This window comes from Haplochromis burtoni, unplaced genomic scaffold (genome assembly GCF_018398535.1).
Source record: "Haplochromis burtoni strain Fernald_Lab_line unplaced genomic scaffold, NCSU_Asbu1 Contig_432, whole genome shotgun sequence".
In the NCBI taxonomy this organism is placed as follows: Eukaryota; Metazoa; Chordata; class Actinopteri; order Cichliformes; family Cichlidae; genus Haplochromis; species Haplochromis burtoni.
The window spans coordinates 50,666-65,497 of record NW_024582793.1 but is presented as its reverse complement, the minus strand read 5'-3'; the positions used below and the strand labels follow the sequence as shown (position 1 = coordinate 65,497).

Here is a 14,832-nt window from a genome sequence, read left to right as displayed (position 1 = left end):
GGAGAGCCATCATTTTAGGGATTCCTACCTATAAAACCCGGAGAGCAGTCAAATGGTGGAAGTGGAAGCTAAATTGGCTAGTCATTCATATGTATATTAGGCTGTTAAGTAGGAATTCTGGAGGGAGGGGTGGGGGAGTGGAGTGTTTCAGTTTGCCATCTTAGGGAGAAATCAACACACATGGGTGTAGGTCCTTTGTTGCTGACATTTATTGATAAAAACAGTACAAAAAACCAACCATTTGTACACATATTTACAAATAATATAAAGTGAGGTACAAACAATTCATTCTCCTAATATACATATGAATGACTAGCCAATTTAGCTTCCACTTCCACCATTTGACTGCTCTCCGGGTTTTATAGGTAGAAAGGTAGAAGCCTGGGGATGCTAGTGTTTTAAAGAACAGTCAGGAAGATCAAGTGCAAACATTCACTTTATGCGCATGCTTCTACTATTAAAAACAGACTGCGGTTCTCCTTGGTAATCCAATCCACTGAGCTTAAAGTGTCATTTTTTTATGTGCAGATGCTGAAGATGGAGGCTGTGAGGATGGAGACTGTGAGGGGGGAAAGTGGGTTAGGCTGCAAGCTGATTGGAGAGGCTGACTGAAGGAGGGAAGTGAGTCTGGATCAGCTGTTAGCTGTCGATCCTCCTTCCTCCCCTCACCACCCTCCCCAGCGTCAAGTAAAAAAAACAAAAAACAAAAAAAACAACCGGAGTACCCGGCCAGAGAAGACAGCGTCTGCCTGTGAAGACAGAAGTCAGGTGCACAGCAGCTTTTCGTAGATTTCAGGTGAGGGCAGCGGCTAACGAAGTATTAGCCACATGCTAGCTAGCATTAGCAGCTTGACAGCATTCCGCCGGTAAAGAAAAGCTGCTGTTAGCTTAGCGCCACGGAGCAAGTTTTCTGTAAAAACATGCCTATCGCAGCGGCTTTAGTCTTCATCACTGAGTCATTTCAGTGCTATCACTGTATGTGTGAGGTCTGCTGAGACCGGAGCACCTGTTGTTTATCTTAGTTGGTGACCCGGGTCAGACTCTCTTGCAGTGCAGGATCAGCTGAACCCGTGTTATTCACAGCATGTATTCTGTGTCTTTGCTACGCTCTGGCAGCATGAACTCTCTCCCAGGAAGAGCCGCACTGTCCCTGTGCAGGCGCATGGCCACAGGCGGGATGATGAGGGTCCTATCAGGTGCCCCGGCTGCAGGGGTCCTGTCGGCCGACAGGGCCTCTTTCCAAGCTGTGCGGGTCTGCCACTCCGGGACAAGCCGCAAGCCCACCGTCAATACCAAGAAGAGGGGCTACGACATCACCAGAAACCCCTACCTCAACAAGGTGAGCACACGCCTGTCCTGTATTACAGCTTCCCCAATCCAGAGTGAGGCAAGCAGCACATCTTACAATGCTTCGTGCATATGTTTAATATCAGGTAATGACGGCATACAGTGAGTTTTCCACTGCAGATTATGCTTATTATTATTATGGATCAGTCACTTCTACTTTAGATCCATGTAGATGTGATTTGCCTGTTGTGTGGCTTTTAATGATTTTAGTTGCTTCTGTTGATGTAACACAGCTAATGAATAATGTGTGTGATGTTGTTTGTATTACACACAGATGCACACAGAGGCCATATGCCAGAGCTGATGGTGGCTTCATAATCAAAGCCTAATCGTAATGTAAATGTATTTCTTTTGGGTGTGTAACATAAGGTGAAATGGTAAAATGACCAAAGATTTGACATTTATGAGCAACGCTTGGGGGAAAAAAAAAAAAAAAAAGCATCACAAAAGGCACCGAGGTAGTAGCAAGCGCATAATTTTAAGGCCATAACAAAGGACATTAATATACTTTTTTAACTTTGATGTCAAACTACTGCAAGGAACCATATTTCTTAAACCCAGCCTGGGTCACACAGCTGTGTCTACAGGCCACATGATGTCCCGCATACCATGTATGATGGTGAGGGAACATAAACAGAGAGTACAATAAAAATATCACATTCTGAATTGCTCCTAAGTAAACTATGAATGCCACAGCACTTCCTATTTATACAACATAGTAGACTGACATAGCTGTGAATGGTCTTTCTACAGATTCCTGTAACATCTGTCGTACTCTGCCTCTGTCTCTCCTTGTGGAGTGTAATAAATACATAGACTGTCACCATTTTCAAAAAGTGAATTCACAGAGAGAGTACTTTTTTGTGCCTTGCTAGCACCGCAAAAACACCAGATTTTGCTTGATATCAGGTCGGTCATGTTTCCTTCCACCAGCGCTGGTGTCGAGTCAGCAGCTACGTGCTGATTCATAGGTCAGTTAAGTCCAAGCAATCAGGAAGTGAAGCCCCGCTTAGATGAAAAAACAACTTTTCAAACTACCGAGTGAAATCTTTGTGTTTCAAACTTTCTGTCAAACAGCACAGATGACAGTATGCAGTCTGCACTCAGTGTTTCCATAGAAACCAGATGAGCTCTGATCACACAGTGTTACAGTCCAAATCAGTCCCCCTTCCCTCACCCAACTAACAAAAACACATTTAACTGAATTAGTTCATGTGAATCTCATTGTACCCTTCGCTGTATTCTGCTGTAAAACTATATTACAGCTTTTAATCTTTTACCAATGATAAGGTCTGATTAAAGGTTAAGCTAATAGCACTTTACAGCTCACGCACAAGCCCACATTTTCAGCTTCACTTTCTCCTCCGTGTGCTAACATGCTGTGTGTAACGTGGGTTGATTATAACTCCTGGTGAGGAGTGTCACCTTAATGGGTTTACTTTAGCGCCTCTTTACTTGCTCGCTCTGATAGGTTTTGCACATCTTTGTTAATCTGTGACTTTCTTCTCAGTCACCTCTGCTTCCAGGAATACATTAAAATTTTTTGTTATTTAATGTACTAATGAATCATCGTTTCCATTTAACGACCTGCCCTAAGCTGCAGAACCCATTGTCGAGCACGGTGGTGCCACGTGGCATGCAACTCGCAATTAAAATGCAAAGCGTGCAGCTTGTGTAATAACTCTAGGAGTAATAGTTGTAAATAGCACTATCATATTTCAGCCTCCACTCTGCCAGCATGAATAATTTGCAGGACATGGGCTCATGAAGACCCACAGAAAAACAAGCTGAGCCTAGAAAGGCCAGTTTTTTCCCCCCATGTAGGTCAGTGTTTTCACTAGAGGAAGAATCAAAGGAGGGGACGAGGAGGAAAGAGAAGTCGAGCTGACAGGGGAGTGGGTTCAGGCTCCCTTTACTATTGGGCAGAATAAATAGATTAAACCCCACACCCCCACCTATGAGCACTCTTTGTGGGAAGAATGCCAGCGTGGAGGGAGGAGAGCAGCAACAGTAACTGTAACCAGAAGGCAGAAGGGTACAAGTCTGCTGACCAGAAAAAAAACGTCAGTCTCCTTCTCCTGTTGTTTACTACGTGTTCTTTTTGCTCTGCATTTGTTTTCAGTGCAAAGATGGCAACCGGTTTACATAAAGAAAAAACATGGAAAAGGCCACCGTGCTTGTATATGACTAACTCATAATTAAGCTCACATTGTGATGCCTAAAGGATGAGTCATTGTGGTCTGGATTGACTGAGTTGGTTACTTAGTTTAGCGTTACATAATCGGCCTTCTTCCGCCCTACAGGGAATGGCATTCACCCTGGAGGAGCGCTTACAACTGGGTATCCACGGCTTGCTACCCCCCTGCTTCCTGTCCCAGGATGTCCAAGTCCTGCGCGTCATGAAGAGCTACGAAACACGCTCCAATCCTCTGGACAAGTGAGAGAACAGACTCATTAACAGTAAAGCTGGTGCTGTTCAAGATGGAAACCACATGACAGCTGCAGAAGTTCAGTGAGGTTGTCCCACTGAACATGCTGCTTATCAGGGCTCCCGCTAAATGCTTTCAAAGCAGTGTCCAGACTTGTGGTTGTTTCACACATCATATGTGACTCTTTCCAAGTCATTAAAACTGTTTGGTTAAAATATTAAAGCCACAATGGTGTAAAAATGCAGTAATACCAAAGCGGTGCTTTTCAAAAAACAGTATGGCCCTGTAGTAGAGTCAGAGTGTTAACTGACCTGCCTGCAGTCTAAAACAGCCACAAACCTTTGAGCAACTGAAATCTTACATGAAACAAGAACGGCACAAAACCACGGGAGGAGTTTTCCTCAGTTCCCAAAATTTTGTCCAGATTTCAGTCTTGAACAAAGTGGTTCACTGAATCAAACGACCAGCATCTCACTGCGTTTAGCCAAATAATGGTTAAATATGCAAAAAAATAATAATTTTTAAAAGGGGTTTTAGGGAATTTTTGGACTAGACACATTGTAATTATACAGAAATATTTAGATCAGAAATGGCCTACTGCGTTTCTGAAACACAATGTTTTTTTCTGTCTCAGGTACATCCTGTTGATGACACTACAGGACAGGAATGAGAAGTTGTTCTACCGTTTGCTGACCTCTGACATCGAGGAGTTCATGCCAATCGTCTACACTCCCACTGTCGGCCTGGCTTGCCAGCAATATGGACTCGCCTTCAGGAGACCAAGGTAAACTTCATTCCACTCATCAGCCACTTCATTAGGTACACCTTGCTAGTGCTGGGTTAGATATTTGCTTTAAACTGTTAGCAGTCGGACGTACCGCCCACGGGACATTGGATGGTTTAGGGGACTAATAGGACTGCTAAGGGGTTAATTAAAATAAATGGGTTAGATTTGAGCCCCACAGTGAGCATCGGCTTAAATGTTTTTTTCCTTGTTCTCATGCTTGTTTTGGGCTCATTTTTGTGCCGTTTTTGGTATGCATGTGCATCGGCGTCAGTGTTAGTCGGAAAACAGATTTAACTACTTGTATCATCACTTGACTCATTTACAGAGGACTCTTCATCACCATCCATGACCGAGGCCACATTGCCACGATGCTCAACTCCTGGCCAGAAGAAGACATAAAGGTAAACGGCACGCAATTAATCTGGCGGCTGCTGATTTCTAAGAAAATAATGTCTCAGACACGTTAGTGAAAGTGTTTGCCTTCATCCACAGGCCATCGTAGTGACTGATGGGGAGCGTATCCTCGGCCTGGGGGACCTGGGCAGCTATGGGATGGGCATTCCTGTGGGGAAGCTGGCGCTCTACACAGCCTGCGGTGGGGTTCGGCCACAGCAGTGTCTCCCTGTGCTACTGGATGTTGGCACAGACAACCAGGTGAGCATGACCTCAGAGCAATCAGGTTTTATGAGCTAGTATAGCAGCTCATAAAACCTGGTTCATCAAAGATCTGGCAATAGTTTACAGATGCCGATGCATGCATGCACGGTTTAAGTCTTTCATTAATTTGCTGACCTGTTAAACGTCCTTCCGTTCAGGCACTGCTCAATGACCCTCTGTACATTGGGCTGAAGCACAAGAGAATCAGAGGAAAGGAGTACGATGAACTGATTGATGAGTTCATGCAAGCAGTGACAGATAAGTAAGTGAAAGCACAGGTGAATGAAGGATGAGGAGGCAGTGCTGATGTCAGACTAACCACGCTGTTCCTCCACAGGTACGGGATGAACTGCCTCATACAGTTTGAGGATTTCGCCAACAGCAACGCATTTCGCATCCTCAACAAGTACAGAAATCGATACTGTACCTTCAACGACGACATCCAAGGTGCTTTATTACTCATGGCGTTACAGCCAGGAGCGTCTTACCTTTTATAATATACACTACAATATGTTGATGGGTTCAGTTGGGTAAAAAATTTCTGAAATCTTCCTCATTTCAGGATTCCTGTTTCAGAAATACAATGCTTCAGACAGCAAACGAAAACGTAGCCAACACAGATCAAGATTCTGTGAAGACTCAAAACTAAAAATGAAACAAAGAAGTAAAAATAAAGCAGCTTACTCTAAACAGGCGGTTATATTTGCCCTCACTAGCCTAAGTCATAAAGCACCAACTGTTCCCCAGTGATGATCATCATTTTAGTTCTGCAACAAAAAGGAAATCAGAAAAACTTTATCTTTGTGACTGTAACGCATCAGGTTACTTAGAGGAAATCAAATAGCTGCTGCTTCAGCAAACTTCTTAAGTCCAAGATCAGCTACTTTCTGGCTGTTTAGTACAGTGAAGCAGGTCATACAAATAAAAGTCAAACTAATGCTTTGTAGTTAAAGTAACAGGTCATACTAGCTGAAGAAAACCACACATGGAAATTTAAAAGCATCAGTGTCAGTTCTGATAATGTTGTCCCTTTAATTTTCTTTCAATAGTTACAAAGTTTCACTTCAACACATCAAAAAGTATTTATTTAAATTTCACCATCTTTACTTTCCGTATTGTCATCGTGCACTCACAGTTCACCTGTTAACTATTAACTCTCACCTCATCAGTGAGAGTTAACCTGAGGGTTTTCTCTGGACATTGACTGCTTTTTCCCACTGATTTTCAACCACGTTCTTCTACCTGACCACTTTCATACAAATCCTTTTCTGTTTGTTGTTTGTACAGCGTTTCACTGTAAGAGATCATGAGAGAGACTTCAGACTGCAATCACGAGTGTTTTGTTTTTCCTGCAGGCACGGCTTCTGTAGCTGTTGCAGGGATCTTAGCAGCTTTAAAGATCACCAAGAACAAATTGTCAGACCACACTTTTGTCTTCCAAGGGGCAGGCGAGGTAAGAGGATTTGCTCTCTAGGATTTTATGGTGTTTGGAGCAAAAATAACTGTCCTTAATCCCCGAGAGATAGGAAAACAGTGCCTTCTGTCAAATTGGAATGACAAGGGATTTCATTTACTTTTACAAAAAAAAATGTTTGAAAGACAAAATGCCAGATTTTACTGTGTTTTGAAGAAGAAAACATGCTATACACTAGATTTGTAATTTGATGCCAGCACTATATTTAAAAAAAATGAGAAAGCAGCATTTTTCTTTGAGAAGTAAAGTGCACAATGTGTTTCTCCATTTAGGTTTCAAGAAGAAAATAAAAGACAGATCTGAATGTTTGAAAATGTTTTGGAAAAATTCTGTAAAGATGAGATGAAAAATACTCAAAGGATAAATTCAATTGGTTTATTATTTAGATAAGTTGGGGAAAAAAGTTAAACAAGCAAGTAAATAAAGAAAAAAGGCAGAGGAGACAGTGGGGAGGAAAAACTGCCTTTAAACAGGCAGAAACCTCCGGCAGAACCAGGCTCTGGAGGGGACAGTTAACTGCCGGGACTGGTTGGGGGGGGGGTTAACGGAGGTGGAGCAAGACGAGGCTACATCAGGTGAGGAAGCAGTAGTGTCTCTCCTCCGGAACAAGTGGAACCCTTTTTTCTTTTTTTTCATGCACTTTTCCACGAGCGCTTTTTTCTCCAGGATGAGATTTCTCAGCTCATCGATTGTTTCTGTGTTTTGCTTTTCAAGTTTCTCACATCTTTGTTCCACCTCTTCTAATGTTGCTTGTTGTTCTTCAAGCTTGTCTTTGAGTTGTTTGGATGTTGCCTGCTGTATCAGCTTGTCCTTGTGCATGTCTGCATTTCTCTGTTGGACCTCTTTGTGCTTGTCTTCTAACTGCTCGTTTCTTTTCTTGGAGCGTGAGCTGCAGGTCTTCATGTATTTTGTCTTGTTGTTTTTGTGCCTGCATTTGAGTGTTTTCACGCCTCAAGTTATTGAATTCCACCAAAATCCCCTTAACGAGCTCTGAGTTGTTTCTCGCTATCTGATCGATCCTTTTCTGCATCTGTGAGCACCGTTTCTCCAGTTTGTCCTTTTCTTCTTCCACTTTAGTTGCTTTGTCCTCCAGCTGATTACAAAACTCTTGCAGTTTTAGATTTTTAGACTCAAAGTCCTGGACGATACGTTTTCCTTCTTTCAGTCTTTCTTGTTGTTGCTCTTTCTGTTGAAGAAGGTCTTTATTTTGGCGCAGTGTTTCATCCAGGCTTTCTTTCAGCATTCGGTATTTTTCCTGCATGCTCTTCAGTTCGTGCTGCATGTCTCTTTGCTTTTTGTCCTGCTCTTCCTTCTGTAGGAGGGATTATTTCATTTCTTCCACAGCTTCATGGAGCTGTCTTTGGAGGAGCTGATTCCTTCGGTCCATGTATTGGAGATCCCATTGTATCTTATCAGTCATCGTTTTCTTGTCTTGGAGCTTGTTGGTCATTTCTTTTAGTTCTGCACTCTTTTGCTTGTTTTCTTTGATGAGGTGTACAATCTGCTCTCGGGTCTGAGCAAACTTGATTCCCCAGCCCTCATTAATAATGTTTATGTCCGGCTGGCGCTGTTGTCTTTCTTCCAGCTCTTTATTTTGGGCTTCCATTCGTCTACACTTGTCCTCCAGTTGAAGTTTCGCTTCTTCAATTTGTTGCATTTTTTTCTGGAGAAGGTAGTTTTCCTTCCTACTCTCCTCTAATGCCCTTTGGAAGGATGAGACGCCATTTGGGGAAATTGGCCGGCCACGCCAGGAAGGAGAGGCGGCGTAATCTTTTTGAATTGGTTGTTTTTTTTCTTGGAAACATGTTGGAGTTTCTATACGATGACTTTTAAAAGCTTTCCAAATGTTTCTGTGGTGAACGTTTTGTAGGCTGCAAACACAGATGCTGCTAAAACGAACTAAAACTTGCTGTTTCTCACCTAAGAGGCTGGGTGGCTTCCCATGAGTGATTTTTCTCCATTTATCTCTTTGGAACATCGCCTCAGATGTTTATACACCACATCTGGATGTCATTAAAATTTGGCTCTTCTCTCGCCTTGGTTATTCCTCACCCTCATCTCTCTGGGCTCTCCTTTTTCTCTTTCCCATCACCACCAACCAATCGAGGCAAAAGGCTCCTTTTCCTTAAGCCTGGTACTGCCACCGGTTTCTTCCTGTTAAAAGGGGGGTTTTCCTTTCCACTGTCGCCAAGTGCTGCTGATAGAGGATCATCTTGTTGTTGGGGGTTTTCTCTCTAACATTGTAGGGTCTTTACTTTACAGTCTAAAGGACCTTGAGGTGACTATTGTTATGATTTGGTTCTACGTCAATAGAACTCAATGAATAAAAATGTCCTTCATTTGACTATTTCATTACCAAGTCTTTCACAGAGTGGTCCAGCTATCTCCATCTTTTTTTATTGATGTTTTTTTTTTTAAATACCCTCTCCCATTACAAATTAACTCAATTTGTTTAGCATTACTTTCTAGCATAATCCCAGTTTTTTTTTAAATGTGGTGCTGGCATCGTATTCAGAATTCACTAACTGCCTTTGTGCCACCGTAGCCTAAATATTTATTGAGATTAGGTTTGTATCTAAAAGTGGGGACTATAATGGGGACTTTTTTCTCCCCACCAGGCTGCTTTGGGTATTGCTCATCTGCTTATAATGGCCATGGCCAAGGAAGGATTGAGTAAAGAAGAAGCTGCCAAGAAGATCTGGATGGTGGACTCAAAGGGCCTCATTGTGAAGGTAAAATATTTCCTCATGTGTTTCCTAAAGCAAAAAACAGCTGGATGTGGAGTCGTGAAACAAGATCTTTATACACAAATACAGGGAAGAAGCCACCTAAACCACGAGAAGGAGGAGTTTGCTCATGAGCACGCGCAAATCAAAACGCTGGAGGAGGTGGTGAGCACCATCAAACCCACTGCCATTATAGGTGAGTTTACTTCAGTAAAGTGCATGCAGTGGATAAATCCTGGGAATTTTTTTTAGCTTTGTATTACTTTAAAGGCTAAAAACATCCACAGTGTCATACGTAAAACTATTTTTTAACCTTTTTTATTTAACCATTTACACCAATTCCCAACCAGGTACAGGAAAACACACAACGCTATTTAAGGTGAATTTCTTGCATCCAGCTTTGTTTATTACAGTAACACCTTAGTAATTTGCTACAAATCAACTAATTCTCTCTCTTTCCATTTAACCCAATTCATCAAATTCAACAGTATTTTCAATGTTTATTGGTTTAAATTCCAAACACTGCATGTTTGATGAACTGCCAGAACTGTAGAACCACTTGGATGACAAGACAGCGTTGTTTCAACATTCAAGTTATAATTTTTTAAGTTACTTAAATTAAGTTAAATAAATTAAGATAACTACAAAAAGAAATGGATCCTAACTTAAAAACTAAAAACTGAGGCTTTAATTTTAAACAGATTTCACTAAACCAGGATCAGAGTCCTTTAAATGACAGCATTGATACATCGTGTTAGTGCCGTTGTTGTGGTGAACCTGGCGTGTTCTTGTTTTGGAAAAGGCGTCGCTGCAATTGGAGGAGCCTTTACAGAGAAGATAATTAAAGACATGGCGTCTTTCAACGAGAGGCCAATCATCTTTGCTCTGAGTAATCCTACCAGCAAGGCCGAGTGCACAGCAGAGCAGTGCTACAAGCTCACAGAGGTAACGCTCAACTCAACTCACCCTCCCAAAATTACAACCCCAATTCCAACAAAGTTTGGATGCTGTGTAAAAATAAAAAATGAGTTTTGGAGTTTATTTATTCACAATAGGGTGGAGAAGGCAACTGAAAAAATGTACAATTTTAAGAAAAAAATAAGGTCATTTTTAGTTTGATGGGAGCTGCGTGTCTCAAAAAGGTTGGGGCAGGGTTTATGTTTACCATTGTGTGGCTGTAAACATCTGGGAACTGGGAAGACCAGCCTTCGGACTTTCAGGAGAGGAATGCTGACCCATTCTTGTCTGATAAAGGATTCGTCATGTTTTTTGTTTTGTGACGCTCGAGGCGTCTTCAGCCAATGAAAGGTCTGGAGTGCAGGCAGGCCAGTTCAGCACCCGCACTCTTCTGCTACAAAGCCATGCTGGCCATATTGTAGATCCAATATGTGGTTTGTCATTGGGCTGTTGAAATACGTAAGGCATATGTTGCTTTAAAATCTTTCAGCACTGGTGGTGTCTTTCTAAGTCACGGACATCCAATATTGATTGTTGACCTGATCCTTCTGCACAGATTTCTCAGAATCTGTTGTTGACATTGAGTTAATAGTTCATTTTCTCAGTTTAAACATCTAATGTGTTTTCTGCATTCTACTGTGATTAAAATACGGCTTTAAGACACTTCTGTTGTTACTTATATTTTATATAATGTTGTAGATTGTAAATGAAATCATGAAGCATTCACAGCATATACAAAAGCACCACATTCTTGCATGGTTTTCCATCATTGTTTTTTTTTATTTTAATTATCATTAATGAAGTGAACTCGCTCCTTCCCCTCTCTTTAACAAGGGTCGGGGCATCTTTGCTAGTGGAAGTCCCTTTCATAAGGTGACGCTGGCAGATGGACGCACCTTCTACCCCGGACAGGGTAACAATGCCTACGTCTTCCCTGGAGTCGCTTTGGGCGTTATAGCCTGCGGAGTCCGCCACATATCTGATGACATTTTCCTCACCACCGCAGAGGTACGTTCCACCATTACTGTGTGTACGTCGCATATTTAGATGAGGATTTTATTTCAAAAACTAGATTTTTAGATGCATTTATTTTTACTTTCTCTTTAGACCGTACATAGTAATCATGTAAATGTTTAGATTTCTCTCCTGAGACAAACTTAATCTTTATTATATTTACATCAAAATAATTTAATTGGCTGTCCTTGCCTGTTTCTCTCAGGCGATCGCCAACATGGTCACAGAGGAGCACCTGGCTGAGGGAAGGCTTTATCCTCCTCTCAACACCATTAGAGAGGTGTCCTTCAAGATCGCAGTGAAGGTAGGAAAGCTGGTCAGCTGGTACTTCTGAAACATATAACCTCAATCTCATGCAGTAGTGAGTGTGGGTTGCTGCCCTCTTCACTGGGCTTTTAAATAAAGTTTTGAATTCCTAAGTTGAGATTTGCCATAAAATGTATATTGTGATATTTACATTTGAACAGTAATCAAATTCATGGAATTTAAATATATGTTAATCTTCATTTCTCTGACCTAGTGGTTTTTTTTACCCAGAATCAATCGCTCAGGTACAGTAAAAGAGAAACGGTTCAGCCTCGAAGTTTCAGGCTCAGTGTCTTAGGGAGGAATAGGCGGATAACCTGCTCTACCCCGTCAGGTGTAGTTGCCCCTTGTAAGTGTCCAAAATCCCCATTTTTCCTTTTGTTTCTTCCTTTCCCAGATCGTCAACTACGCATACAGAAACAACATTGCTTCAGTGTACCCGGAGCCTAAGGACAAGGAGGCGTTTGTGCTGTCTCAGACCTACAGTTCTGATTACGACTCCTTCACTCTGGACACATACGACTGGCCAGAGGAGGCCATGAAGGTCCAGGACGTGTGATTGGGGTCATCGGCGTCTCGTTCTCTCTCTAAACTAAACACGCTGCCGTAGCGGCACGTAAAAATTGCCTCTATTCTGAAATTTTGCCTTTTCGTTTTTTTGTCTCTCTTTTCTTTTATTTATGTGACTAAACAGCTGCCCCGAGTAAAGCCAACCAAATACTACATAAGAAGATTATCTCAGTTTTCTGAGTGTTGTTATTTCAAGTCATTTTATCCTCTTTTAGCTCTCTACTTTTAGTTTTCCATAAAAAACCATTTTAAATACGCACAAAAGCATATCAGATATCATTCTCACAGCATAAACCAATCTGATTTCACAGTGTATCACAACATGTTTTTCTTGTCTTGACATGAAGGAACAGAGGACTTATTTTGAAGACTCTCTGTGCCTCTTACTGTGTGAACTCAGGATGTCCATGTTTTCATATTCCAAGTTCAAACTGTTATAAGAGACACATCTGGCTCGTCCCAGATTTTCCACTCCGTCCCTGTGTGCACATATGTTAGCCTGCACGCAGGGCATAAAACACTCCATTATCAACCTGTTTCTATATAAAACGAGTGATTTCTGACAGCAGGCACTACTCACATACTCTTTTTTTATGTGTTTGGAGGAAGCATCGGTAAATTGAGTTATCCTCGTTTTTGTTCACAGTGCTGTGCTTCCCTTTGTTTGTTTTGTAAAGAGCTCTGCCTAATGTGTTTTTGCCAAAGTTGTCAGCTGTATCATATTTTACTCCTAGAGGACGTGATGCTGTGGACGCTTTAGCACTGAGAGATATGCTTGAAGTTTTCAAAGGGAACATGAAGCTTTTTAAATAAAAGTATCAATAAGATATGAGTGCATCCTGGACTCTTTTTTTTTTTTTCTTTTTTCCCCCCCCAAACAGATTACATAGCTTACAACCGTATACAGCACTGTGCAAAAGTCTTGTGCAAACCTTCTTTTCTTTATATTTTTCTTGCAAGCAGCCAGACTTCATTGTCATTTTTAAAGTGGTTTGAGCACTGGTTCTCTGGGCTCTCTGAAAGTCTTTCAAACGAAATGCATAATTTCCTGATTATTTCCTGTGCTCAGAAGGACTAAAACCACACTTGTTCATGGGGTAGATGTGGTGGTTTGGAAAACACACATAAAAAAAAAAAATATAAATTAAGGTTAAAAATGAAATAACTGTACAACACAAATTAGAATGAAGGGTAAATTTAACTGGGAGAATAAGATAAAATATATAAATTAAAGTTGAAAATAAAATAACTGTACAACAAAATACACAATATAGAACTATATAAGAATGTATGAAGAAATCATAAATAAATATATACACAATAACAGCAGCTGTACAAGTATTAACTGGAAATGAAGAATATAGTGACCAGTGTTGTGCAATCCACATTATGTCTTGTGCAGTGCAAATATGCTTAAAGTGATTTAAGTGATGAAGTGAAAACAATGTCCAGAATGTCCAGTGTGTGTAAGAACCATGTGTTGCGACTTTCATCCGTAGATAAAGCCGCGGCCGGCTGAGTTGGTTGTGTCCCTGTGACGCGCCTCCAATAATCCATAATGAGTCGTACTTGTACTTTGCGCATTTATTTTAAGAACAAAACAAGAACAAACATTTGCGCTTTCAATCAATTTACAACTAGCGCATGGATTAACTGGTGTGCCAAAAAATGACGGTCAACAGAAAAGTTTGCCCACAAACCACTCACCCAACACACCTGCTGCGAACACCGACATCAGGTAAATAGACTGTGACCACACCCACATACCATCACCTGAGACGCAGGTAAAGCTATACACCTGTGCCACCAAAACAAAAAGGAAAAACATAAACATTGACTTTGGCTCTTACAATACCGGCCCCTAATTATTATCTTTTAAATAATAATTACGAAATAATCAAGTCTTACGTCATTTTCTTGTTCATAAAACATGTCAATCGCCCTTTAGTGCAACATGCATCAGTACTACTACTTGTGGTTCACCATCTGTGAAGTTAATAACCCATAAATAAAAGGAGTAGGTCACTTAAAGATTATCCAGTCAGTCCAATATGTTAAATAGTCTCTGTTTCCTGCAATAGACAGACTTTATTTATAGGTCTGTGTGTGCAACCCGTTCTCACTCCCAAAGCGTAACATTTTACGCTAGGTGACAAATCGTCAACATATTACGTTTTCGGCTACCCACCACGTTCCTAAATGACGACCTCGGAAAAAGAGGAAATATGAGAACCGTCTGGACTGAACCTACACATGTTCGCTCTTTTTCTTCAAATCGCTTAGAAACACGCTATTTAACATCATTAAAGTCCTGGTTAAGGTCAGGAATAAGGTTATGGTCAGGGCTAGGGATAAGGTTAGGTTTAGGGCTGGAATACAGGGCTGGAACGTCTATTACCGCGGGAGCGTCATTGCACTGGATTCCAGCCATAACCCGCCGCGTACCATAAGAACGCCGAAGGTCTCCTTTCGCGTTCCTCAGGAACGCCGCGGGACGTGACAAAACGTCGACATGTTACGCCTCGGGAGTGAGAACGCTCTGAGTATAGAGCTGCTCAAGGAGCT

The 14,832-nt window shown here is 41.5% G+C and overlaps 1 protein-coding gene across 1 annotated transcript; it reads left to right on the top strand.

The window, feature by feature from the left end:
* The first annotated feature begins 481 nt into the window (after positions 1–481).
* On the top strand, positions 482–13,094 carry LOC102313335 (NADP-dependent malic enzyme). The gene is made up of 15 exons (XM_005945076.3): positions 482–796; positions 1,117–1,339; positions 3,651–3,784; positions 4,411–4,560; positions 4,889–4,964; positions 5,056–5,217; positions 5,379–5,482; positions 5,558–5,667; positions 6,576–6,673; positions 9,313–9,426; positions 9,511–9,616; positions 10,223–10,365; positions 11,212–11,385; positions 11,597–11,695; positions 12,095–13,094. Exons 2-15 carry the CDS (start codon positions 1,118–1,120, stop codon positions 12,254–12,256), a joined length of 1,854 nt encoding a protein of 617 aa, XP_005945138.1. The 5' UTR covers positions 482–796; position 1,117; the 3' UTR covers positions 12,257–13,094.
* Positions 13,095–14,832: the final 1,738 nt, after the last annotated feature.